Raw genomic sequence first — 27,912 nt, 5'->3', positions numbered from 1 at the left:
TCCCTGCTCCTAGCAGGGGGGTTGGAACTAGATGACCTCTGAAGGTCTCTTCCAACCCAAACTATTCTGTGATTCTATGATAAACAGGCTTTACTCGGCAACGCCGCTAAGACCCGTCCCTGTCAGGGCAGCGGGGTGGACGAGAGCCGGAATGCTGAGGCCCTCCCGTGGCCGCAGCCTCGCAGGCTCCCCTGGCAGGGGGAAGCCCGCCCTTCTGAGCGGTGCTGGCCGTGCCCTCCCGCTGCCACACCGTCCGAGCCACCCCTCGAGTACCGGCTCCTCTCAGCGCCACGCAGGGAGGAGCGCGGGGATGTAACGGCCAGGGGGCGTGCGGCAGCAAGGGTGACGGACAGACACCAAGGGGCGGGGCTTGTATGGGTCCTTCCGACGTGGAGGAAGTGCACGCAACAGCGCGATGAGGTCAGACGTCGCAGGCCGGGGCGGGCTGACGGCGGCGCGGGGCAGTGAAGGAGGAGGCGGTGGTGGGCCGAGGCGGCCGCTGGGGCCATGGCGCACCGTTACTTGCTGCTGGCACCGGGCAGCTTCCGGCGCCGGGGCCTGCCTGGGGTCCTGCTGCAACAGCTGCTCTGCGGGAGGGGTCTGCGGGGGGCGAGGCCCTGCCTGGCGCAGGTGAGGTGCAGGGTACGGGCCCAGTCGGCCCCTCCTCCTCCTGTTAGCCGTAAACGAGGGATGGGGGGACGAGGGAGGGCCTTGGTTGCCGTGGTGATGGGCGGAGCGGCCCCTCCGCTGCCTAGAATCCCGGGGTGGGGGTTAGCCCTCTGCTGCCTGTGGCCGAGGGCTCTTCGCTTCTCCCCGTGGCCTTCCGCGGCTCTCCACCTCCTACCTGCTCACGCTTGCCCTTCCGGGCGGCGGGTAGCGGGGGCCTGTGGTTGGGCGTGAGTGCGGCATCTCCTGGGTCGGAAGCGGCACTCGGGCGCCGTCCGGGAGTATATGCGGAGCGGCCGGAGGACAGCCGTTGTTGAGAGAGGGTGAGTCGACAGCCGTGAGCTGCTGTGCACGCTGCCGGTATCGCTGGGCTGCCAGCGGGTGTTCAGGTGATGTGGCCTACCTGGCTTCCCCCTTCTCAGTACGTCCGCTCGTGGAGATTAGGGGTAGGTGGGTTTGGGGTTACCCGCACCCACCCTCTGTGCTGTGGGCTGCCGATTCATTTGAGAGTTTGGGTTGTCAGTGAGTGCAAGGGCAATGTGTTGGAAAAGAGAAGGCAAACGGCCGGTTGTTGGCGGTGCCCGGTGAAGTAGCAGTGTGGTTTTGTCTGAACCAGCTGTTCTAATATTAAACGATAAATTGTGGTGGCTGGGTATTCATTCTTAGTGAAATGGTTTAGACTGCCATATGTTATAAGATTGTCCTGAGTTCAGCTGTAACATTTTTCTGCTTCCTAGTAGCTGGTGCAGTGCTGCATTTTCGACTTCAGTCTAAGAGCAATGTTGATAACACACCGATGCTTTTAGTTGTTGCTAAGTACAGTTTACCCCGACCAAGGACTTTTGAGTTTCTCATGCTCTGCCAGTGAGGAGTGGCACAAGAAGCCAGGAGGAAGCAGAGACAGGACACCTGACCCAAACTAGCCAAAGGGGGATTACATACCACAGCACATCATGCCCACTGTATAAACTGGGGGGAGTTACCCTGAAGGCCCAGATTGCTGCTCCGCTCAGGCTGGGTGTTGATTGGCAGGTGCTGAGCAGTTGTAATATGCATCACTTATGTTTATCGTTTTCCTTTTCCCTTTTTAGTTTTACATTCTCTCACCTTGTTCCATTGTCATTATTATTAGTAGTAATAATAGTAGTGGGATTATAACTAAAGTATAATACTTTAGTTACCAGACTGTTCTTATCCTAACCTGTGGGATTTATATTCTTTTGATTCTCTTCCCCATCTCTCTTGGAGTTGGGGGGAGGGAAGAAAGAGGGGAGTGAGAGAGTGGCTGCATGACTCGAAGTTACTGGCTCAGCTTAAACCACAACAAAGATATGTGTTACCCTTGTCAACCCAGTATCAGAGGATTGACAGACCTATGCTACTGCCTAAGAAAAAGGAGGTACATAATTCCTGCATCTTTCCATGGCATCTTGGGCAGGTTTCTGCATTTTTCTATAGCATATAGTGGCAAACAGTTGCACCTTTGTAGGTATGAAGGCTATCACTAGGCTAGTGGTAGTTGTAGGATGAATGCCCATAAGGGTGTTAGTAACTTAGTCCTAAGTATGAATATATGTTTTGGTTTCAGAGTTGTACTTGTGGTTTTGTTTTTTCAAAGCTTTTTATTGCAAGAGTAAATAAAACACTGTTAGCAGTATTGCTAATCTGTCAGTACGTTAATTCTCAGTTGTGTCAATAAAATGTAATGAGTTCTTATTTGTAATGGAACATAAGACCTATGAAGGGAACTTTGTATTCATCCTAGCATCTGTGTGTGTGTCCAGGGAGCAAAACAAGGAGCTTCATTTTCATAAAAGCCTTTTTAAAATCATCTTACTTAAAGTAACTTGCATTAAGTTAGATTTCTTTACCAGCTTTCTGTCCCTCCTCCCCCAACATGCTGTTATGTATTTTGATAATTAAGATTTTTTTTTGGTTTAATTTTATTTTGTTTGATTTGGAACTTGTTTATGGATAAAGCTGTAAACTTACAATTTTATAGAGTTGATGAATTCTTGGTCTTTTGCTCACATAGCTAAACAAGTGGGTTTTTGGTCTAGCTTTGTGTAGCCTCAGTTTTAAAAAAAATGAATTACAGTTACAAAATTTTTGTAAAGTCAGTAGTTCTGACTGTTTAAAATTATCTGTATTATTCAATATTGGAATTGTGGAGAAGGCACTTTTCTGCAGTTACAGATCTTGGGTTTATATTTCACTCTGGAGTAGTAACATTTTCTGGGTTATTTTGTACTTTGCTTGTCTTGATCATAATAGAAAGAAGTCTTGACTTTTAGGAAGATGTCCCAGGGTTTGACTGGGAAAAGATATTAGATAGGGGTTGGGTCTTTTTTGCTTTATATGCTGTCATAGTTCTTTCACCTCTGACTGAGAGAAGGTGGGCAGAGTTGCCTGGTGGATAGTTTGAAACAGCACCAAATCAAAATGTGCTTTGCTTTCTTTCTCTCTGCTTAGGCAGTGGGTCTGCCTAGCTAAGCTTGCTGTGGCATTCCCCTTGCCAGGGATACAGGACAGGTCCTGTGTCAGGATCAATATGATCAGTTTTCATGCTGATGTTTTATAGAGACAAAACCAAACAAAAACCTCCAACCAACTGAAACCTAAGCAGTTGTTACCACCTTAACATAGTTCTAACAACTTTGTCATTTGTGGAGTGCTGTGGTGAAAGGAAACCGCATGTTTCTGTAGACCAACTCACCTAGATCTGTCAGTAGCATCAACCAACTCTAAACCACTGACCTCTCTGTGTGTTAACTTTGCAGGTTACTCTGCATTTATTAATGGCATTTAGGGTCTGTAGAGACAATCCAGCAATAAACCAGTTAGATTATTCAGGTGTGTCCCAAAGCTCTGTCTGCTTACCCTTCTCTGTCTTCTTCCCCCTTCACTCTCTGATTAAACTATAACTGAATTCTGTAATAAACCCATGATGGTGTAGCTGAGCCAGGCACTTAGATTTGGGTAAACTTTTCTTTTAAATGTGAGCACTTGCTTTATTTTAGTTGGAGTAAATGTTTCCAAATACTCCTCTCTCTTTACAAATAAAAAGTAATCTGAGTTTGTAGAATAATGAACTCCCTAATTTTTTGGTCGTGTAGGAGACCAGTGACATAGAAGAGAAGCCAGTATTACTGCATGTGTGTTTGAGTTTCATCTGTTGCTCCAACATTCCCTACCTGTTTGTATTTGAAGTGCAGATGGGTTGGTTTGTGGCAAGTACATTTTATTGCCCACACAGGTGCATCCTGCTTGTCTTACAGCTTCTTCTAGGAGCACAGATGCTGTTGCTCGTGGTAGAGGTCATAGTGTATTTGACCTAGCAGCTGTTCTCTTGATTAGCTGCTGTCCAGACTATCTGCAGTGCACATGCTTTTCATGATCAGTAAAGTATCCTCTTGGACCTTCAGTGTTAGACCTTATGCAGACATGCAGTGGCACAAAGCAATGACTTTATCAAGCAGCCTAAGAATTAGCTCAGTCTGCAGCAAAAGCAAGCAAGGACATTTTGGTATTCTTCTTGGTTCCAGCAGGTGGAACTAGATGGCTGCTCGGAGTAAGTCTAATGTATGTCATCATTTAATAAGGGGTGAAAGGGGAAGCTCTCAGACAGAAGGCTTCAGGAGAGCTAGCATTCAGTTAATGACATGTCAGCATTCCTAGGGTTCTCTCAGCATAATACTTGTAGTTTACATAAACCTCAAGTACATAAAGATACATAAACATGTAGTTTGGTATCCTACAAGTTTGTTTAACATGCAGAAATAAGTTTTGTCTACAAATATTGTAACTTAAATGTAACAAAACTGCTATTGTGATGCTAACATAGAGCTTTCCTTCACAGATGTAGTCATAGAGGTGTTAGTCCTAGATGGACATTGTTGTCTTGTGTGCTTACCTTGAGTCATGTTTCCAGGACCTGCTGTTTTCTGGGTTTGGGTTGTTTGGTATTTTTAACTATTTCTCTGGCTTTAAGGTAACTAGAGTCTAACCAAAAAGAACACACATAAATGGAGTGCCTCTATGGGGCAGCAGTGAAGGGGGTAAGTTGGGATTTTTTGCTAAAACCTGTCCCTCTTGAAGAAAGAGGGTTTGATTTTCTGTAATAAAGTTGCAGTTTACTCTGTTTTTAAATATTCAGTCACAGTAACAAAACTTTTCTGAAGAATTGGTAATTTAAGTATTTGTATTTCCTTCATTGCACTTAAATGGTGAATAACAGTAAACATCAGTTTTATAACAGGGTGCAAATAGTCCTGGTTTTGTTTTGTTTTTATAACTGGATCATTTCCTGGGTAGGTGTTTAGGCCTGCTTTTTGAACTGGTGTTCCAACTCATTCCTGTACAATCACAGTTAGTGTTGCACTTAAGTGTCATTCAGCTGGTATTATGAAATGTTTCACACAGGGTCAGTATGTAGGTATTTAATGTTCATAGCTTTTAGTGTTTCCTGCTTAATTTTTCTCTTTAAATAATGTTTGTATGTATGAAACTCTCTGTTCTTCACAAATAGAATAAAAATGTCCTTGCTATAGAAATTACTTATTTGATTGACTTTTCCTTTTCCATTGTTGTCTTACGCTCTGGTCCACAGCAGTTACTGTGAAGCCTGTTGTAAAGTTCCTCTTGTAACAGTGATACTGAGTTGCTGCAGCTCAGGACTGCTAGAGAGTTTGAAGATTTTCATGGCATCTTCTTGTTGATTTATATTCATTTCTCATCTTTCAGCTCTGTGAAAAAGTTACCACTGGAGTTACTACTGACAGAAGTACTGTCTTGGCAAGTGTAATTGCTGCTTGTAGAAGGCTTTTCTCTCAGCCTCCCAAAGGTGATTATAACTTTGATCAGTGAACTGAAGCAGACTGCATTCCTTGCTGGAACACTGCACTTGTGTGCCATATATGTTTATTGTCTGTGGGGCAGTAAGCTCTTGTACTAACCAACCATTAATCTTGAGCTGGAACATTGATTCATGAGAGTTTTAGGAGCTATTAAAGAATGACTACTGTCTGCTCAATTTCATGCTATGCAATGCAGTTTTCTGTTGAATTTAGCTTGTCTCTCTCTGGTGTGAAGGGTAGCTTTACTTTAGGTCATTAAATACATTTCATGTTTTCTTGTCAGGAGCAGCGGATTTGCTTATGGAAACCTGGTAGAGCTCTTCAATAAAAAGACAAAAACAAAACCATTTTTGCAGCCTATATGTTGCTAGCTGCTTTGCTGTTCTGTACAGTCAGCTTGTGACTACTGAAGTGTAATTGTAAGCTAAAAAACAATTATGAGCTTCTGAACTCTTTCTTAATAGGATTTGAAAAATATTTTCCTGGTGGGAAGAAGTCTAATGGAGCTAAAGGTACAGCTGGAGAAACAAAAGGTACAAAAATCAGCTTCATTTCAGTTGTTTTTGTGGAATGTGTGTTCATTAGATTTTAGCATAACTGTGAGTTTGGGGTTTTTGTTTATTTTCTGGGCAGATGTTCCTATACCAAATTAGTTTAAAAGTGCAAAAATATATATATTTAATGTTATTTTGCTTTCATATCATGTATGTCTTCTGGAATATTTTATTTTCTGTTATGCTTCTATTGGAATGCTGTCCTTAAATTCTTGTTTCACTGTTTCCTGTTTGTTGACATTAGTAATGGATTCATTACTAATTCACATTAGTAATGCTGGAGTGTGACCAGTAGGTCGAAGGAGGTGATCCTGCCCCTCTCCTCTGCTCTTGTGAGACCTCACCTGGAGTATTGTGTGCAGTTCTGGTGTCCTCAACATAAAAAGGACATGGAACTGTTGGAACAAGTCCAGAGGAGGGCCACGAGGATGATCAGGGAACTGGAGCACCTCCTGTATGAAGACAGGCTGAGAAAGTTGGGTCTGTTGAGCTTGGAGAAGAGAAGGCTGCGTGGAGACCTCATAGCAGCCTTCCAGTATCTGAAGGGGGCCTATAGGGATGCTGGGGAGAGACTTCATTAGAAACTGTAGTGATAGGACAAGGGGTGACGGGTTAAAACTTAAACAGGGGAAGTTAGATTGGATATAAGGAAGAAATTCTTTCCTGTAAGGGTGGTGAGGCACTGGAATGGGTTGCCCAGGGAGGTTGTGAATGCTCCAACCCTGGCAGTGTTCAAGGCTGGGTTGGACGAGGCCTTGGGTGATATGGTTTAGTGTGAGGTGTCCCTGCCCATGGCAGGGGAGTTGGAACTAGATGATCTTAAGGTCCTTTCCAACCCTAACTATTCTATGATTCAGATATTCTCTATGTGTATAGTTCTCAGCTTTCCCTGGAGCAGCCTAAAATACGCATTTTTTTTTTTTTTTTGTATAAAAATAAACCAGAATTGTAATTCTGCGTGAAGATCCAGAACCAGCTCTATAGCCAGGACCAGCCATGCAGCCTGCTGCTCAAAAGAGGATTTAGTAGCAGCAGTGCTAGAAGGAGCCCTGTCTTTACAAAGAGGGTGAATCTGTAAATTATGACTAATAACAGCTACTCTGCTATATCAGAAATCTATATAAAATGTCCTTCAAGGAGAAGGAGAGGAAGCAACCCTGTGAGTCTGTTATGAGAGCAGTAATAGGAGCAGCAGTTTTCCTCCCACTAGGCCTTGAATGGTAAAAATCTAGTGTCATGCCTGGATTTCCCATTAGCAAACTCTTGAAAGAGCTAACGGTGGAAGGTGTGTGTGTTAATGTTGTGCTCCATCTTGCCTTGAGTATGTTGACATGACATGCTACAGCATGCAGACACCTTGTGAACTGGATGAGTAGAAGAATTAAGATGAATTCCTCCACTGTAGTTGGCTGTCACTGTGCTCTGCTTGTCTCTACGGTATTAAAAAAGCATGACAGCCTGTGATATTGATTAAACCCTGAGCTTTAAGGGCACTATAGCGTGGCTGGAGAGGTAAATTATGTGAGATGTTACTAGAGTTTATCATGGAAAACAAACTACAAAGCAAATTACAACAACCCACCTGCACCCTCCAAAACCAATGCAAAGGCCCCCCAGATCTTTCACCCCCAACAAAACGCTGAGAATAATCTTGTGTGTCATGGACTAGTGCAATGGAAGTAAGTTTCATGCTGTCTCCATAAGAGGCTCCTTGTGGCACTTTTCAGTTCTTTGTGCCCAAGTGTCATCAGTTAGACAAGTATCAGACCACCCTTCTGATCATAACTAGGAGATAGATGTCTCTCTGCAGGTTAACTGACTATACATGTTTTTCTAATTTTCTTCTCATTGTTACAGCATTGCAAACTAGTTAATTTTTGGTTTTGGAATAACTTTTTAGTTTTAAGACTAATAAAACCAGTGCGAAATTGGTATAAGAAGTTGGTTTGTTATGTTTTATTTTTGTTAGAAGCAAAGCAGGCCAGTGCCCGACAGCCCAGTGGGACTAGTAGTGGAGGAGGTGGCAGTGGTGGAAAAAAAGGTGGCAAGAAAGAAGAAACTAACTGGTGGACCAGATTACAAAAGGTCTTGACTTTAAAATATATTTTTGTGGCACTAACTGTCTTATCCCTGTGAAACAACCTTGCATGTTTTTTGCTTTTTTTAGGGTCATATTCTGATTGCCTAAATCTTCCTTAGTCTCCTGTGTTTAGTAATTCATAGTAACTGGCTCTAGGTGGCTCCCCACTCAATGTCTTTCATAAATAAAAGTTTTGTGTATTCCTTCAGAGAGATCTAACTCTGTTTTAGGAATGTTAATGGAGTTTTAAGCCATATCAGTATGGTTGGTAGTAGCCAGAATTCTTATAATGGAGCCTTAGGCCTATAAAAGCGTTGTATTTTGTTTCAGAATGTCAATTTGTAAAACTTGCTGACCACACCACCTAGTTAAATGTAGTTTACTGTTAGCCATTCTAACCATAATGTAATACTTAATGTAAGTTTCTTTTTTAAATTTGCATTTATTATCATCAGCTGTACCACAAAGATGCTTGGTGTGCATGATTATTTTTCTTCCTTCCTGGGTTTTTCTTTGTTTTTTCCTTATTTTTGTTGGTCTGGCATGTAGTCTTGGAGGGCAGGAAAAATTGTTTTAGAATGGAGAAAGAAAGGTCCTAGATAACAAAACTTTTTTAAAGTAGTTCATAGATCAAAACTGTCCAATTACTATTTGTAAAACACTGAAAGATTTTCTACTAATGCTGTAATTTCTCAGTTGTATCTGAAGTGTGTTTGTACAGTTTTGTTTGGCATTCTCTGTAGTAACTTTGAGGGCAGGGGAGAGGAGCCAGAAATAGGTACTGGAACCTCATGTACTTACTGCAGTACAGAGCCTAAAACTTTTTTCTTTTTCTTTTTTCCCCATTTCCTAGGGTGACATTCCATGGGATGTCAGGGAGTTTCGGATGTATGTAGTGGGAAGTTCTTTTTTCTGGACAATGGTGGTATATTACTTCTTCTTCAGGGTCCCTGGAAGAGAGATCACGTGGAAAGACTTTGTCAATAACTACCTTTCTAAAGGAGTGGTAAGTTGTGAGAGGAATCAGAAAGAAAAATCAGTGTGCTGAAGATGCACATTTTTGCCTCCCTGCTTATGCTTGTATTTGTATGTCTGTGGAGGTTCAAGGGTAACTTTTGAGGGAGAAATGGATTAGCTTTCATTGTAATCAGTTCCTGGATCTGATGTTCTGGATGTCTGTGTGAATATTTGTGTCACTTCAGGAGAGGAGAGGGGATGAGCAGCTCAGGGCAGAACTTCTTTGTTGGATAGCTCATGTAGATGCTAGTTGAAGGGGCAGTGTAACCTCAGTCTCTTGGGGTGTAGTTTTATACTACAGGTAAGCTGGCCTAATGGCTTGAGCAGACATGCCAGCTGCCTTCAGAAGAAACTTACGGCTAACCTTAAGCACTTCCATGAGCCCACTCCCCTGAATTAAAAAAAAAATAAATGCTTGTTTCATGCCTTAAGTGAGTTCCTCAGGGAATTTGAGGAGCAGCAGTGTGAACTGAAAGGTGGGGGAGGAGAATGGAAGAATCCCTTCAAAGACAGTGCGTTGGCATAACAGTGTTGTAAAATAGCCTCCTTTCTTTGTTTTCTCCTCTTATTTCTTCTTTCCTTCTTACCTGGAGCCACTACTGGAGCAGTCAATTTTATCATCAGTGTCCTGTCTCTCTGTAGAACTTGGCAGCTTTCCACACTTGGAGTTATAGGTTAGTGATGTCCTAAGTTCAGGAGAGTGGTTTACACAGGCCTTTGCCTCTTCAGGAGCCATTAGTTCTTGGCTCTGTTAAGTCCCGCTTTGTAGCTGTGCCTGCAGGTTAGGAAAACACTGACTTGCTTCTTCCTGTGGGTTTCACACCTGGGATTTTGTGTTAACAGCATGCTTCCTACTCTTCCATTCCTTAGATAAAATGTCAAAGAGGTTGTTTCTTACCTTTCTTTGTCTTACTGATCTGTGCAGAACTGCTCTGTATGCTTCTGTTCTGCCTAGGCTGTGTCTTGCAGTCATATTCTTAACTGACAATTACGTGTACGTCTTGTGGAAAAAGCCTTACTGATTATATTTGTCATGAAGCAGTAAGACACTAGCTCAATAAAAAGATTAGTTTAGCTGTTAAAATGAGCAAAGCCTGAAGCCTTGTTGCAGAAAAGCATTATGAAAGTGGGTTGTTGCACAAAACCAAGTCTCTTGGGTCTCTTTAAGATGCAGTCTGGATATTCAGATAAGCTAAATATGTGGCTATCAGGTACTGTTGGTCACCATAATGGCGAGAAGTCTGTGGAGAGAAGACATCAGCAGTACTAGGTTAGGGCCAAAACAGAGATGTTCAGATACTTTTGCATGAGGTCAGGCTAGATCTAGGTGGCTTCTTAGCTCAGCTTTACTTCAGTTCTACCAGAAATGGCCACATGTAGTGAGTTCAGGGAAGCAACCTTACTAGCCTGTGTATGATTCCAGCTCAACTTGTAGAGCCATTGCTAGATTTAAATTCTTTAAAGCTTTTGAAACCATTTATTTTATGGAAAGAGGAAGGAAAAATGGAGAGAAACTTCAGTTGCCTTCTGAAGAGACCTTGTCAAATTCAAGAAAATAACCGTTTGAGGAGACTTCCATGAAGCTTTTGGTTTTGTTTCTGTTTTTGGTAGTATGTATCTGCAAACCTACAGCTTAATTCCTGTTTTAATTTACATGGTGTCTGTTACCTCAGCTAAATTTTTCTTTATCTAATTGATGTTATTGTGTGTAATGTGGTAGCACAGGAAGTCTTTTTTTTTTAGGGAAAACAATTGAAAGACCAGTTATATTTTCCCTGATTCTGTTCAGTTTGGTTTATTTTGGAAGCTGCTTCAAGAATTTGGAGTCGTGTTCTATTGCTTTTGGTGTTCAACCATTGAAATAGTTAAGTGTTTTTCAACTATTTCACTGTATCTGTGATTTGAGCTGAGGGATGTGCAATAGGTTTTTTCCATGAAAAGGCTATGAAGTCATCCTTTCAGTCTAAGTTCTAATGTGCAAATATTCTGTGCTTACCAGTTGCATATATGGTTCCTCATGCCATTCCTAAGGGCAAACTGTAGATTGTGTAATCATCTTGATCTGCAACAATTAATTTTATTGTCCTTACTTGAAAACAGAGCAGGTATATACATATTTGGTACATGGAACTCTTAGCTGTGATGAACATGCAGTGACTGTATACTCACCAGGTTTCCTCTTTCCTTCTACAGGTGGACAGACTTGAAGTCGTGAACAAGCGCTTTGTTAGAGTGATCTTTGTTTCAGGAAAGTCCCCTCATGAATGGGTAAACACTTCTAGTACATATACATGAGACATTATAAGCAAAAAAAAGCAATTTTTTTTTAGGTAAATTTGATGTAGAAAAATTAGTCTGGAGTATGAATAATCTCTTAATCTAAAACGTTTTGTGCCTTACTGTTACATTATCCTACAGTGTGTGTTTTCCACTTTACCGGTTGTTTTGTCACAGTTATCTTAAAACTGACAGGGAGTGCTTTTCCAGCATCATCTTTTGATACAAATACTCAAACAGGAAGAATGAGAACTACTGAAGTTTCTGTATTTTTAACTGCTGTTTTCAGTCTGCTCAAGAAAATCCCAGACTTCTGAATCTTTTCTGTTCCAGACTGCTTTTAGCCGGTTATTAGAGAAAACAGAAAAATGTTTAATTTTGTCTCCATCTGATACTATAGTCTTTAAAAGTAAGCTGAGAGCTCTCATTCTGGAGAAAATTACTCATTGGTGGAGACCATTTAAATAAAATAAAAATGTAGAAGAAGCATTAAATAAGCTTTATCTGGTTACTTCTTCCTAGGTGGTGGAGTGTGTTTTGACTGATTTTCTGAAGCAAGGTCTGCAAGTCCCTCTGGGATAAAGTGAAATTTGCAGCAGTTACTTCATCAGTGGGTTTCAGAGTGACTTACTTATACACCTACTCTTTAGCCCAAATACCACCAGTTGCCCTAGTTTCTCAATCAGTTACTACTTAGGACTACCTTTTTTTTCTCCATTAGGGTAAGTAGGGGCAAGTCAGGCAGGTCATGGTGCAAAAGGGGAGATTTTCGTGAAAAAACAAATCTCAGCATTGTTTGAAAGTTCTGTCTGGGGTTTGCTGCCTTTTGTGAAGGCAGCTAACTGAAAGCTAATACAGACTTCAAAAAGTAGAGAATTGCCTTTCTTCATTTTAAGTTTTATGGCTGCTGTGTTTGCTGGTTCAGTGCTCTGTATTATTCTGACGCCATGGCTCCCTTTTCAGGATCTGTTTATGTACATTCCTTCTGTTTGTTCCTGGAGAAAACACCAGGATTCAGTCTATTTATAGTGCCCCAAAACTAGTGAGTGTATGATCTCTGTAGGAGTAACGATAGATACAGTTTGGTTATATTCAGGTTGGTTGGCCTTAGGTTTGTAATGTGCATCTTGCATCAGTTGCACACTTTATGAGGCAACTTAAACTTGGCCTGAATCTGTTCTGAGAATGTTTGTGTATGTGTTAAAAGAAGTTGGCTTGTAGTGAAGCTGAAATAAGATAGGGCACTTTGTGGTGATCTCTGCTTTTTTTTCTAGCAGTACGTCTGGTTTAATATTGGTAGTGTGGACACTTTTGAACGGAATCTTGAAGCTGTGCAGCAAGATCTGGGAATAGAAGTGGAGAACAGATTGCCTGTAGTCTACTCAACAGAGAGTGATGGGTAAGAAGTTGGTTTAAAAGAGCCTCTGATAAAAAAGTGGTTGTGTTTACAGTAGCAAAATAGATCTGTAATACATGTACTGTATGCTTCACTAGGTGGCAGTGTTATTAGAATAACAATCATCTTAGGTTTATTTTTGAATGTTAACTGTAAGAGGAGCTGTTCAGTAATTTGTCTATGTAGAAATCCATATCCTCTTACCCTAAATATAGCTTCTTATTACATAAATGTTTGTTTACAATTAGCCCCTCCTCCATTTAAACCCTCCCTCCAAGTGACTTGCACCAGAGCAGGAGTCAGCCAGGCACACCCGTAGAGCTCCAGAGATGGCACACGTGCAGACTTCTGAACAGACAAAAATATGTCATAGAACTGCAGTATATTGCCTGAGATATAACACAATTTCTCCCCTTAAATTCAGTAGAAGTCGAATCCTGTGGCAAGAAATTGGTGATTAAGTAAATCACACCAAAGCTGCCTGTTAGTTCTGCCCCAGAAATGCCCCAGGAAACAGGAGAGCATGGTAGCTGCATGATCAAAGTACTACTGGTCCCTGCTGCATCAGAATCTGCTGAATACCACGGGATAAAGTCCTTTTCCTATTCATCCCAGAATTGTGGGATATCAGTAAAGCCCGGTAACCCTGTGCTCCCTTGTGGTAGTGCTTCTTTTCAACATTTTGGTTTTGCAGAGTGTTGACAGCACCACTTGTGAGCTGTTTCTTGAAGGTCTTACCATAGAAGAATCTGGGGTGCTCAAATACTCTGATAATTAGGAGTGTGTTAATACTAGGGTTTTCTTGGCTTGTGCAGAGCTGTGCTAGAAAGCTGGAGGACAGACAGTGAAGGATAATGGGCAATGAGTAATGAAAAAAAATAAAAACCCCTAACAAAAAAAACTCTGTGGCCTTGTGGGAGGGAAATAGAAACATTGAAAGAAGAAAACATAAAAATTGAGCTAGACCTAAGGGAAGAAGTGTGAGTATGTGTTTTGGAGAGAGGTTTCTGCTTGAAGTTGTAGCATACACCAGTTATATACTATGTAATGGAACTTACTTTGAGAATATAACCATTTGCATACTAAGCCCTAGGAATATACCTTTGAAGGACACAGAAAATGAGCTACTTCTGTTTACTAGGTAATGCAGCTTTCCTCTAAGACTCATCAGTGTCACTTGGTGTATTTGGTTTAAAAGCAAACAAAAATTAATAAAACTTTTTTTCCTCATGCTTATTTTGCAGAGTGAGCAACCTGCAAAATGTAAACGTTACAAGTTAATAGAGTATTAGTCCTGAATTTGTTTGCTTATGATGGAACCAGCATCTTGTACGATATATGAAGCAATGGATTTTTGTAATATGTGTGGTTTTCTGCTTTCTTTGTTTTTTCTCCACAGGTCATTTCTCCTGAGTTTGCTGCCTACAATTCTGATTATTGGTTCTTTACTGTACACGTTAAGAAGAGGTCCTGCAGGCTTAGGTCGAACAGGGCGTGGAATGGGTGGACTTTTCAGTGTGGGTGAAACCACGGCGAAGGTCCTTAAGGATGAAATAGATGTTAAATTCAAAGATGTAGCTGGCTGTGAGGAGGCCAAATTAGAGATCATGGAGTTTGTTAACTTTCTGAAAAATCCCAAACAATATGAGGATCTGGGAGCAAAAATTCCAAAGGTAAGGGAATGATGACTTAGCAGATAAAAACTTTATTCTTTTGCTGGTCCTCAGCATTCTAAATTGTACAGGAATGTTCACATATGCAATGCTTTCCAGCTTCTTTCTTCGCACAGTCGAGGTGGGGGGGAAAGGGCATTAACTCCAACAGTATAACTGTGATGCCAGAATATTTGCCTTGTGGAACACTTTATCTGTTCACATGGGTCAGAAATGATAAATAGCTTGCACATGTACCTTCATTCTTGTATATAATTGTGCTAGAATTGCCTTTTGGCTATGCTGTCATTGGAGCCCACCTGATGACATACCTTTGAGGTTTTTTTAATGTGTTGGCCAAAGAAAACACTGTTTCTGTAAATCTAAGGCAGCATGGCAATGATGTATGGTTTGTTGTTTTGTTTTGTGTTTTTTAAACCTTTTGCTGTTTAAATGAGAGAATAACCTTCAGTTTGTTGTCTTGAAAAACTTTTACTGTGGTGGAAGAAGAGCCAGTGGACCAAACATAATAACATGTAAATCTTTGACATAAGCTATTTTATAGGCTAATATTATGGGGAGTTTATGAGGAAAATATACCTGTTTCTCTTACAGGGGGCAATTCTGACAGGTCCTCCAGGTACGGGGAAAACACTGCTAGCTAAAGCTACAGCTGGAGAAGCTAATGTACCATTTATCACAGTCAATGGCTCAGAGTTCTTAGAGATGTTTGTTGGTGTGGGTCCAGCTCGAGTAAGTCTTTGGCCTTCTTCTTTTGTTTCAGTATTGTTTGTTGAAAGGATGTTGTCAAATCTGGGAGGCAAACAGTTTGATACCAGCTGAAGTTCTTTCATCTGTGCAGCTTATGTAAAAGTGATACCAGACGCTTGTGTATGACATTGAGTCATATATGCACTTTTCATAAAAGTAACTAATTCAGTTCAGTAACTGCTTGCAGACCATCAGAGTTTACCTCTTTGCAGGAACGTAAGAAAACAGAACTCTCCATGCTCTGCTCTGACGTAAATTTACTAGCTGGGTTGGAAGCATGCAGCTCATGTGACTACTGCTATGGGAATGTCTCCTTCTGCTCTAAATCTTCTTGTTTCTTTGAAGAACTGTATTCTCTTTATAGTTCCAAACTCCTAGACGGAAATAGTTGTCTGGACACACAAATGGGCTTCTAGTTGAAACAGGAGTCTGAGGGTCTCAAACATTAGGTTGCTTTCTGGAGGCCAGGTGATTCACATAACCAAAAATCTGTGTAACATTTTCTTGTGTTCTTTTGCCTTAACTCTCTTAAAGTAGCTCATTAAAAACATGCAAAGTTATATAAATGAGTTACTGATAATATTTTACAAATGAGGTGGGTAACACAATAAAAACCCTTTCCTCCTAATGTCCAAAGTTATACTCCATTTCCAGCAGCTCACACCTTTACCAAACTCCAACCATCTTGTCTTAAGCTTTAAAAAGTATACTGACAGGTGACATGCTTTTGGAAACCTTAACATTTTTCTGTCATAAACTCTGTGAACAGACTGAAGGAAGCAAACTTGTGGGTTTTACTCGTGTTTAAAAGCTAACTCTGCTAGCATGAAGTGGAAACCGTTTGGGGTATTGATTTGAATTTGAAAGGGAATAGCTTTTACCAGATCCATGATATATTTTTATGTCCTGTGAAGATTCACAGGAAAACTCACTTTGACCAAGTTTTTTAAAGTCCTGAAAAACTGAAGTTTTCACATGTGTTAGAGGTTAGCAGATAAACTGTCTGAGATTTGGTCCTTAAGTTTGTCACAGTTGTGAATGCATGAGCCTCTTGCAAGCGTAGGTCTCTTTTGATGGTGTCGTAGTTTAGGTCCAGCTGGTAACTTGGAACCACACAGCTGCTTGCTCACTTCCCCTCTTCTTTCCTCTGAGGAGAAAGGAAAGAATGTAAATCCCAAGGGTTGAGATAAGAAGCTGAACCCAGGACAGATGGTGTCTTGCTGGAATTCTTCCAGTAGCATAGGTGGAAAAGATAGGAGATGCCAGGTGATTTGGGGCCTTCTGAAAAGAAATGAGGGAAGGGGGGTGGGGCACACATGCAGGTAAGCACAAAGTTTGGAACTGAGAAGAATGGGAGCGGCTCAGAAAATTAAATGCAAAGCTAGTTGGGAGTGGAAGCTTCAGTGAGGATGCAGAGAGGGTCTGGAATTATATAAGGAAACTGGCAAAAGGAGCTGCCTGGACTGAAAATGTGACTGAAAGCCAGAAGGTATGGAGATAGTGATTGTGTATGTAAGATGAGTGAGACTTGGGAAAAGGGAACATGCAGTGTAAAAGGGGCTTTACAGAGAAACAGTAAGAAAAGGAACTGATCCATATAATACCAGGTCAGAAGGAACCTCAGGGATAATCTGGTGCAACCTTTCTTGGCAAAAGCATGATATAGACAAGGTGGCCCAGCACCCTGTCCATCTGAATCTTAAGTGTCCTCTGGGAAAGTATTAGATACCCTCCAATAAAGAGAATACTCAAACTACGTTGTCATTAGCTGTCAGTACATACCTAAAATGCCCAGAGTAAAGTGACTTTACCTCTTTTTGCTGGTCTATGCAGATGATTATCAGCTTTTACTACCCAGTGAAATCTGTTGACATAACAGTCTCAGCTTTGGCTATGAATAAATGTTTCTACACAGTCCATAATTTCTGATGCCTGTAGAAAACAACATGAGAGACTTTTAGTTTCATTTCCAATGAATTTAGTAAGCAAGATGGTGATGCTAAATTGATTATTTGTAAATTGGGATTTGCTAGAATTAAAATTGCTTACACAGCCTTGGTTCCTTGTGGAAAAAACAGTGGTATAATTCTGGATCTCTGTCTCTTTCCAATCAAAAAATAGTTCACTTTGAGCAGGACACTTTTTCCTTGTTCATCATGTTCCTTCTGCTTTATTCCTTGTATTGTTCTTGAATTCTGTTAACAAATCGGAGTGACTTTATGCAGTAGAGCATACTGTCCAAAATGTACATCTCTTCACACCCCCGTACATTGTTTGTCATCAGAGAAGCCTTCTCTAATTGCAGCTCTAACCTACAAAGTAGTAAAGCCCTGAACTGCATGTAATTCTTCACAGGTCAAAATACTTTCATCAGTTTTCATTTCCTGTTTGCTGCAGTTCAATCCATTAGGTGTAGATCTGTTGACTTGATGAACTGGTTTCAAGGAGGTTCTTCTGATACATTCTCAAGCAGAGTAACATCGTAGTGTTGCATCTTAAAGCCAATCACATTGTGCCGTAACTATCAGAACAGAATTTGATAGGTAATACCTTACTTAAAATCTGAAAGTCTAAAAAAGCTTTGTCTGTTTCGTGTTGTCTATTTTTTTCCAGACTTTTAGAAGTTAATTTAACTTTCAAATAAATATTTGGAGGTGAATTCAGCTTTTCTAACCCATGTAATAGACAGGATGGCTAAGAGTCAATATTTATAATAGCATATTGTTAGAGTACAATGGTAAGTGCTTTTAAGTAAGCCTTAAGCTCACTGTAGGAGTTACATCACCCTGTTCTAACTGCAGAAAAGCTTAAAACATTTTTATTTCCTTGCTGTGAAAGATGACTGTGTGATAGCATGCCCCTTCACATTCCAGTTCTGCTGGTAATACTGTGTGTTGAAAAAAAACTTAGAAATCTTGCTTTAAATCCGTCAAGTTCGGAGGCCTTTAGAGCTGAAGTTTAAGATGTATTTCAGTTATTCAGGAAAAACGGTCATCTCTTAAGGCTGTTAAATTGGTTAATGTTCTTAATGGATGGATTAAAACAGAATTTGTCAACCTGTGGGCCTCCACCCTAAGTGATTATTGCTCAGCAGCAGCTACAGTGTAACTTACATTGCCTTGAGAGCTGGCTGGGGGCTTGGGGACGCTTATTAACAACCATACTCAATTATAGTGATACTATTATTGATGTACCTCTTCCCCTCCTACCCACCACAATTCTGAGCAGTTACAAACCAATCTGATACATACTCTGTTCTTCTGTTAAGGTTAGAGACTTATTTGCTCTTGCTCGTAAAAATGCCCCCTGCATTCTCTTCATTGATGAAATAGATGCAGTAGGAAGGAAAAGAGGAAGGGGCAACTTTGGAGGACAAAGTGAACAAGAGAACACACTTAATCAGCTTCTAGTAGAAATGGATGGTAAGTATTCAATGTCATATGTTATAACAGCAAGGATAAGGGAAAGAACTAATAAGCTTATTTAGATCTGTTAGCCAGGATTTGGGTTCTAGCTTAAATTTAGATTGAGTGTGTTTCCTTGCTTCCTAAATGAAAAATGGTGACTCATTTTGCTGCAGCCTGATGTTTTGCTAAAAATTGTTAGAAAAAAGAACCATCACTCTGCATCTGCTAACTCTTTGTCATAGTTGAATAGGCAAAAAGAAAATCTTTGCATGAGACCAGTCTGTCTGTAAAAAATACAGCTAGCCATGCTGGTTCTGCAACTTCCTGAGCAGTTAATCTGGTATTGTATTTTGAAGATACAGCAGGATTTGATAAAGTACCTCACAAAGCAGAGCCCAAGGCCATTTGTTGCTTGTTATGAAAAGCGGGACAATGCTGTAATAAATGGAAGTATTTTCAGCTTTAAGGTCATTTGTTTAAAGTGCCGATTCTTATGTAGCCCTGTAAACCAGATAGTCTTTCTGTATTTTTAATGGAAGTCATATTTACACAGATTTTCTATTTATTACATTTCTTCAACAGGATTTAATACGACCACAAATGTAGTAATTTTGGCAGGTACTAACAGGCCAGATATTTTAGACCCTGCTCTGATGAGACCAGGACGCTTTGACAGGCAGATTTACATTGGTAAGTTTTGTATGCATCGCTGTATACTTATGCATTCGTAGGATACCAGTGCAGCTATTTACATAAGTAACTTCCTTGCACATGTTGAATTGGAACATATATATGTGAAAACTAAAAGCATACTTCTTTCATCTTAAAGGACCCCCAGATATAAAAGGAAGAGCATCTATTTTCAAAGTTCACCTTAGACCTCTGAAGTTAGACACAGTCTTAAATAAAGATAATCTAGCAAGAAAGCTTGCATCGCTAACACCTGGCTTTTCTGGTAAGTCACTCCTAATGTCTCTGTTGTCCACTTATATAATAAGCTGTAGATATTTGATTTCCCTACTGCTTCTGCTTTTCTTTCACCTCATCTTCTGGATGGCGCTCTATTTTATTGCGTTTACTGATACAGCATGAAATTCTCTTTGCCTATTCTAGCAAGTAGGCGATTTCTGAGCACCTTAAATTGTCTGCCTCAGTCAGGGTGACATACCAAATGGCAGTTTCTTCTGTCTTCAGCAAAAGCAGTCCCAGAGATTTCTCATTGCTACAACCCGTGCCTGTATTCTTCCTTTTAATATGTCACAGTCTTTGAACACTACTAAAGAAAAGATAGGGTTTGTGTGCATATTCTGTAGGGCAATTTCTGTTTCTGGATGTGAAAACTCTCCTCCCTGGTAGGATACATCAAACAAATACTTCACTGGAGCTTTCTACCCAAGAGAAAAATCCTAAAGCCTATACATGCATTTAAATATTTCTTAAAGAGTTATGAGTAATGTATTATTTCAGAGTGCCTTACCTTCATGCTCTGAAAGTTGAAAAAGAGAATCTGGAGAAAATTAATTCTAGAAAAGGTTATCTTTATGCTAGACTGAGAGAAAATTATTGAAAATGATGTGTAATTCATACCTTCTCTGCTTTCAGGTGCTGATATCGCTAATGTTTGTAATGAAGCCGCTTTAATTGCTGCAAGGCACCTCTCAGATGCTATAAACCAAAAGCATTTTGAGCAGGCAATTGAAAGAGTTATTGGAGGTAGGTGAATTGCATCAATAGTGTTCTCAAAATTGTAATATGGCAGGTGACTTTCTTTTTTATATGCATGCAGAAGGCCACACTTTGAATCTTTCTCTTGCTCATGGTTGTATTGTTTTATCTCTCCTAAACACACCTGAGATTTAGAAAAGTATCCTGTCTATATTACTGACCTCTGTAGTGGAGAAAGGGGTACGGAGAAAAATTTCAGCAGGATGCTTTTCTAATCTTCAAAATTGCAAGAGGAATAGCTGTTGGGATTTAGTAATGCTTTTAACTGCTGTTAGCCTGAAATAGTTAAGAAAACTTTGATTTTTAAAGAAAAATATTTAAAGTTTGAATATTCTTAAAAGCTTATAGTTTGAATCTTGAAAATCTAATGAGGGACAACGTTACAATAAAACCCAGAAGAGAAGTTTCACCAGTTAGCAAGTTCTGGGGTTTTTTAACTTTATCAGTAGATTATATACATGGCATCTAGGTGTTGCTCACAGTGTCTAAGTGAGAGATCCCTAAATGAGGTAAGGGATTTCCATGGAGAAATGTGTGTCTAAAACTACTAATCACATTTATTTTCTGAAGGTTTGGAAAAGAAAACTCAAGTACTACAACCAGAGGAGAAAAAGACAGTAGCATATCATGAAGCAGGACATGCAGTTGCAGGGTGGTTTCTGGAGCATGCTGACCCACTCTTGAAGGTAAAGGAAACTAATTGGAACTAGTATTGTAACAGTAGCATGGACAGCATCTTTTCTTTAATGCTGAGAGGGTATTAAAGTATGTAATCTTGCAAAATACGGTGTGCGTAGATTTTGCAGTACTTTGGGTTACTTCCTGTAGCTTACTTAACTGTTTTCTAACTTGGCTGCTACAGGGTTTGTAGTATAAATGTCATTGGAAAATTAAAGGGACCTCATCTTCCCTTGAGTCCACCTGCCTTGATAGTTGCTTTTTTCACTGAGGCTTTTAGTACAGGTCAGTGGTTTAAATTAATCTTGCCAGGTTATGCAGGTAGACACCTCTTCAGGAATTAACTATAAAAATTAACATCTAGAGGCTGATTTTAGTTCTAATTTGCTTGTTGAATGCACAGTTTGACACACTGAAGGTAAAGGAAAAAACACCCCAATCTCACAAACTTGCTTCAGTGTTCATAGTTTGGCTTGGCTGTGTTCTTAATCTCATCTGACTTTCAAGTTTAAAATTAATCTTGTACAGTTTCCTGCTGGAAGGAAGGACATTAGTAAATGTGGAAACTCCGCCAGTGAGGGAGAAATGCTCCAAATGTTTGTTACAGAATGCTTAAAAGCCCAATACATAGCTCTAAAAGAATTGTGGATTTTTCATTAAAAGATCTAAAAAATACCATACAGTCTTTGGAAAAGATATGACAGTGGTCTTACCTTTCTTTTCTACATATTCTAGTAGTTGTTATTCCAGTTTAGAGCTAGTGAGGGCAAAACTGTAAACGGAAATAATGTCAGAATTAAACTTCAAGGGTGAATATGGCGTAGGTTGTGGTCTAAAAAATTAAGTCAAACCAAAGAATGCTTTATGGGTTTTAACACTGTTTAGTCCTAGCATTCTGTTAATTTTGATTGTAGGTATCTATTATCCCACGTGGTAAAGGACTGGGTTATGCCCAGTATTTACCCAAAGAACAGTATCTTTATACCAAAGAACAGCTACTTGACAGAATGTGCATGACACTTGGAGGCCGGGTGTCTGAGCAAATCTTCTTTGGAAGAATTACAACTGGTGCCCAGGATGACTTGAAGAAGGTGACCCAGAGTGCATATGCTCAGGTATGTGCTTCAGTGAGATTATTCTCCTTAGAGTTTTCTTTATCTACTACCTAACGTTAATATTTTTAAATTACGCAATTTGATCAGGTATGTCCTTCAAAAAACATTATATGAATGAACATTATGCTCTTGCTGTATAGAGATGCTGATGACTCAGGTATTTTATTACAGTCTTACAACAGAAGTCCATGAATTAGACTTTGATTACTGTCCTACATCTGCCCACGGGAACATATATGATGTAGTTGGATTCAAGTGCGTGTGGCAATTGTGTACTATTAAAATGGAATTTGGTGCACAGATTGGATCATCTGATCCTACTTTTACAATTGCTCAGCTTGGATTCACATATGTAACTAAATTCAGAGAACCTTGTATTTAAGCACTGCTGTCAAATAAGGCTGCTGAAATGGAGACATCAGTTTGTCACATTAACTAGCATAGATGAGTAATTTGAAATCCTATCAGTGAATGACTCACCTGTGTGTAGCTGTGTGCCACACGCATGTATTACTCTATTTCCTGCATCAGCACAGAAGATGTCATTTTATAATACTCGCAAGGTGAGCAAAGAGACATTTTAGAGTACACTTCTGTTCGCCAGTGCAACACCCCAAACTACACCTACTTCCTGGGCTCTGGTGTGCTTCTTGTTGCCCCGGTTCAGGAAGTAAATGTGTAATGAAGTCGTATTAATATTGAATTTATGGCATTCAGTCACTGAAGCAGTGACTCTTGCTTGATTTTTAAATTTTAAAATGTTTAAGTATAAACTTCTGCTCGTGTTAACTGGATCTGTTGTCTCCAGAGGTAACAAGGGGATGAAAGTATTGAACTTTGCTTAAGGAAGCAGGTTAAGATGCTTGGTTCTAATGCTGAGATCTCCCTGAACTGAATATCCTTCATCATACCTATATTGGTATTTCAAGACCAAGCAGAGAAGTGATGCTTTAGTAACCATCAAATTGATAGTAACTACAGAGTGAATACTAGGTAGCAGTTTGAACTTATTTCTGCCTCTGCTACAGTAAAATGCAACTTAAAAATATCTACACTTGGCAATCAGAAGAGTCTATGTTCAGTAATGATTCAAGGTAAGAATCACTTTCACATTTGTAGGGGAGTGTCTTGGCATAAAGTATGGCATATGATTTTTGCATATGATAGGACAAAATCTTGAAGACCTGCTACTTTAATACTTAACTTATGGATGACTGGAATAGACTTGGAAGCATTTTGAATTGGTGTCGTGGTTTAAACCCTAGCCAGACAGCTTGTTCAGTCGCTCCCAGTGAGTGGTGCCAGGCTGAGAGCAATCGAGGCCACCCCCCCAACCTCGGGGCTCTCTCCTTCCCAGTCCCAGAGGAACGGGGAGGAGGATCGAAAGAATGCAACTCCCACGGGTTGAGACAAGAACAGTCCAGCAACCAATGTACAACACAAATCACCACCGCTACCACCAACGCCAACAATGATAAGAGAAAATAACAAGGGAAGAGAATACGATACCACCGGCCAAGAAAACGAGTCCCACCCGGAAGCCGGTGTCCTTCCGGGTAACCCCAGTTATCCTCCACCCTGGGCATGACGGCTGTGGTATGGAATACCTCTTTGGCTAGCCCGGGTCAGGCGCCCCGTCTCTGCTTCCTCACGGCTTCGCATCCTCCCTGGCAGAGCATGAGGCTCACAAAGTCCTTGGTCAGGGTAAACATCACTTAGCAACAACCAAAAACATCGGCTTCACCAACACTGTTCCCAGGCTGGAAGTCAAAACACAGCACTGCACCAGCTAACACAAAGGAGAAACATGACTGCTACTGCTGAACCCAGGACAATTGGAAAAAAACACTTATATTGTACAGGAAAAGAGTTTTACTGCTTATTGAAGTCTGAAATGTTTCTCTGTAATTGTAGAATTTAAACAGATGCGCTATGTACATCATGAGTAACCACCTACAAATGGTGCTATTTATATCCTTAGTGAAAGTCAACTAAGGTACTTTAGTTTAGGTAGACTTTGCAGGAAAGGGTTAGCTTTAGAGCAAAAAATTGGGTCATAGTAAAATGACTTCTTCCTTTCAGTTTTATTTACCATATTTTACATCAACATACCTTAAAATCATGTTCTCTCTCCATCATTTGACTTTTTTCTTTTTTTTTCTTCAGATTGTTCAGTTTGGCATGAATGAAAAAGTGGGGCAGATTTCCTTTGACCTCCCTCGCCAAGGAGACATGGTATTAGAGAAACCTTACAGTGAGGCAACTGCCAGATTGATAGATGAAGAAGTGCGGTCACTAATTAACATTGCGTATGAGAGAACACTAAATCTTCTGACTGAGAAGAAAGCCGAAGTGGAGAAGGTGAGCATTGCAGTATTTCTAGCTGCCAAGTTCCAGCTGTTAAACCCAAAACTGAATTGAATAGGTTAAAAATAGCTATTGTGTAAAACCTGTTCAGTGTAATCTTGAAGTTGCAATACTCTAAATAGCTAAATATAAATTTCCTTTCATGTTGAAACACCTCTGAGGTTCTCATGAATGTGATTTAACATCACTCCCCTTGCATGGCAAATATTCATTTGGCAAGCTGGAGGGAAGAATCTGTCTATCAAAGTAGACTTTAGTAGATATACTAGTCTAATATGAAATTCAAAAACCCCAAACACGAAATACCAGGATTCCAATTCATTTGGCTAAAACAAGCTCTCTAGAAGGGAAGTACATATAACTTCCTTTTTCTGAGTTCCTTTTGAAGGTTAAATAGAAAGCATCTTTCTACCATCTTCCTTCCCTGCCCCCAGCTGCTTGTGATCTGCCTCCCTGCAGCTGAGATTGCCCTTGTGCATATTCTTCTCCATGCCAGAAAGTCTGACACAGCAAAAGGATAATTTTCCAGGATAGGCATGTGATAGGCTTACTGACAAGAACACAAGTTTGTTTGGATTCTGTAAATAGTGGTGTAGTAAATCAGCATCCCAGAAAAGATCCCTGAATATGGTTTGTACTGAACAATGTGCTTGCTGACGCAAAAAGGTTACAAACTACACTTGTACTGTATTGTACACACTGGTATCTTATGGTGCTCTTTAGCTTGTAACAGAACAGCAGCCCTATTGAACCATCTGGTTTGATAGGAAGGGAGTGCTTGTTTTCATCTATAGCTTAATGTCTTGCATCAGGAGCCTTTTGGCAGCAGCGAAAGGCCACTGCTCTGAAACAACAACAGCAACTGTGTCCCATAGGGAGGGCACTTTGTCAAATCTTGAAAAGTAGGATTAAAAAAAAAGTTACTTTTGCTACCTGAATGCTCACAGGGGACAAAAAAAAAAGGCATTAATTAAGTGAACTCTGAGCAACCTGGCGTTTTCTATCAAAATTAATCAGTGCTGAATGTGTTCCCAAACTGTCTTAAACTCTCCAAAGAAGAGTGTCTTTATTTGTGACACAAATTGCTGTTCCAGGTTGCCCTACGACTACTGGAGAAAGAAGTACTTGATAAAAGCGATATGTTAGACTTGCTTGGGCCAAGACCATTTGCAGAAAAGTCTACTTACGAAGAATTTGTTGAAGGCACAGGAAGTCTGGATGAGGATACCTCACTACCAGAAGGCCTTAAAGACTGGAACAAAGAGCGTGAGAAAGAGAAAGAGGAGACAGCAGATGAACAGGTTGCTAGGCAGATCAAAGGAGGGATGCCATTTTAACTGCAAAGTGTGTGGTGATGTTGACTTACGCTCTGGAACAGAAACAGACTCGCCTAGTCTGTACTTCAAAAAAAAAGTATTTATTCAACCAAACTGTATTAGGGATGGGTGGAAGAGTGATCTCTTGTGATGGGATAAGGATATTCTGCTCTGAATTTCCATATGTGGTATCATCAGTTCACTGGTAAAAGATGATCATCTTTCATGTGTCGGCTGAAGAACCGTACATTGGATTTGAGCTGCAGTGGAATGCCAGAACTGAGCCTCTCCAACTTTGAAACAGTTCAGATTCATGCACAAACTCTCTGGCACTGGTCTCTTCTGTTTTAAAATGTATGTAAGCTTACAAAAATTAATTTTTTGATTATTCATCTAAAGTATACCTGTAAGTGACCTGTTTCCAAAACAAAGAATCATACAAAATGCGTTGTTGAATACTTAGCCAAAAGTCTGGTCTTACGAAGTACAAGCTTTGCAAAACTATCAGCTCTTTTATCTGACCATTTTCCTCTCCCACCTTTCACTTTGATTTTAGAAAGAGTTTGTCTACAGAGAACTGCTATGTAAGTTGACAGTGAAACTGGAAGCCCACTTAAATACCTTAAAATGTACTCATGGTTCAGTGTCTTTAAATGAAGTCTGAAGCTCAGTTGGCTCCTGCAGTTTTATTAGTTTTTTACAGAGTTCTGTAAAATATTGAATATATGAATGTGTTGTGTAAATACAGTTTGAGTCAATAAAATCAGTACTTTTCTGAACAAAGCTTGTGGTTTTCTGGTTTTTTTTTTTGTTGTTGTTTGGTTGGTTGTTTTTTTGCTGGTTTCTTAGTATAGAATTCAGACCAAGACAAAACTTCCTTTGGTTTCTTATTGGTTTGCTTAACCTGTGTTTTCTCTGCTTGGTTGAATGCAGTTTGTTTTGGTATAATAACCTGCTTCTGGTTGTCTCCACTGGGCTGAGGATTTATTAGTTGGAAAATTCAGCTGTTCAGAAACTGTCTGTCTCCCTGTCCCAGAAGAGGAGAGGGAAGCACAGTTGGAGGGGGTGGAGTGTTGGAGAAGGAAAATAATCTAAGCTTGCCTGCTGGACAACACATCCCTTAAGGCTTGAGAGGGCAGGTTAAGGGAAGAACTGGTAATTGATTCCATCAGTGTGTTGCAAGATACTGGAAAGCAGTAGGAAGAAGGTGTCTCTGAAAGGTCAGACACAAGCTCTTTGCTTGAGTTATTTGATGTAAATTTTTTATGGAAATTCTTTTAGGACTTAAAAAGAAGTGTTAGCTGACCACTTCTTGTTTGGAGTAGGCAATTTGTAGCCAGTTCAGGGGATTAAATGTGCTTATGTTGTAAAAGTCACAATTCTGCATTTCCTTATTCCTTACTTAAACAGAAAACCAAGCAAAAAGTCAAACACACACACACACACACACACACACACACACACACACACAAAACCACCGAAGAAACATAACTCTTGACCCCATCTTCCAAATAATAACCCAAACCCTAATGCAGTTCTTCACAGTGGCACTACTGGACTGTAAAAGAATTGTCTCCTCTCCAAGAAGTGCTTGTCTTTTACTCCCTGTTTGTCCCGTCTACTTTTACATTCCACTCTTGTTCAGTTACAGCGTGCAATTAGAAATGTATGATAATGGCAGAATTTGACTGTTGAGATTTTGGAATTAAAGACATGGAAAACCTGTTTTCAAGATGACTTGGTAACCTCCACCTACTCCCGACTTCTCAGGTGGTTTAACAGAAATCAGGAAAATCAAGTTTAGTCTGTACTGTGGCTGCCAATAAGCCCAGATTCATTTTTGTGGCAAACACTGAGCAGTGCTTCTTCAACTAGTAGGGGCTTGCACAGCATTGAGGGAGCCACCACATTCACTGCTCCTCCTGATGCTGGGAGAAGGAGGTCTAGACCTTCTTTCACAGCCTCATTCCCAGGAGGTGGCCACCTTTTCCTAAACCCGATACAAATGTGAGACTTGGAACTGACATGCAGAAAA

General features: G+C 40.3%; 1 protein-coding gene across 4 annotated transcripts; it reads left to right on the top strand.

Annotated features, from left to right (window-relative positions):
* Nucleotides 1-440: 440 nt before the first annotated feature.
* Nucleotides 441-26,660, top strand: AFG3L2 (AFG3 like matrix AAA peptidase subunit 2). 4 transcript variants are annotated; one of them, XM_062633010.1, is made up of 17 exons: nucleotides 442-630; nucleotides 5,410-5,509; nucleotides 5,987-6,055; nucleotides 8,046-8,161; nucleotides 9,010-9,162; nucleotides 11,367-11,441; nucleotides 12,728-12,849; nucleotides 14,246-14,519; nucleotides 15,114-15,251; nucleotides 18,538-18,691; nucleotides 19,259-19,366; nucleotides 19,506-19,631; nucleotides 20,279-20,389; nucleotides 20,972-21,087; nucleotides 21,994-22,194; nucleotides 24,361-24,555; nucleotides 25,656-26,660. In XM_062633010.1, exons 1-17 carry the CDS (start codon nucleotides 508-510, stop codon nucleotides 25,896-25,898), a joined length of 2,424 nt encoding a protein of 807 aa, XP_062488994.1. In that variant the 5' UTR covers nucleotides 442-507; the 3' UTR covers nucleotides 25,899-26,660. The 4 variants fall into 4 exon arrangements, with proteins under 4 accessions (XP_062488996.1, XP_062488994.1, XP_062488993.1 ...); XM_062633009.1 differs by having other exon boundaries at nucleotides 12,725-12,849; XM_062633011.1 differs by lacking the exon at nucleotides 442-630 and adding an exon at nucleotides 4,676-4,724 and having other exon boundaries at nucleotides 12,725-12,849.
* Nucleotides 26,661-27,912: the final 1,252 nt, after the last annotated feature.

Source organism: Pezoporus occidentalis, unplaced genomic scaffold, assembly GCF_034315485.1.
Source record: "Pezoporus occidentalis ecotype Australia unplaced genomic scaffold, CSIRO_AGI_Poc_V1 ctg4, whole genome shotgun sequence".
Taxonomy (NCBI): Eukaryota; Metazoa; Chordata; class Aves; order Psittaciformes; family Psittacidae; genus Pezoporus; species Pezoporus occidentalis.
The sequence above is the reverse complement of the archived record's forward strand: the minus strand, read 5'-3'. Positions and strand labels throughout refer to the sequence as shown.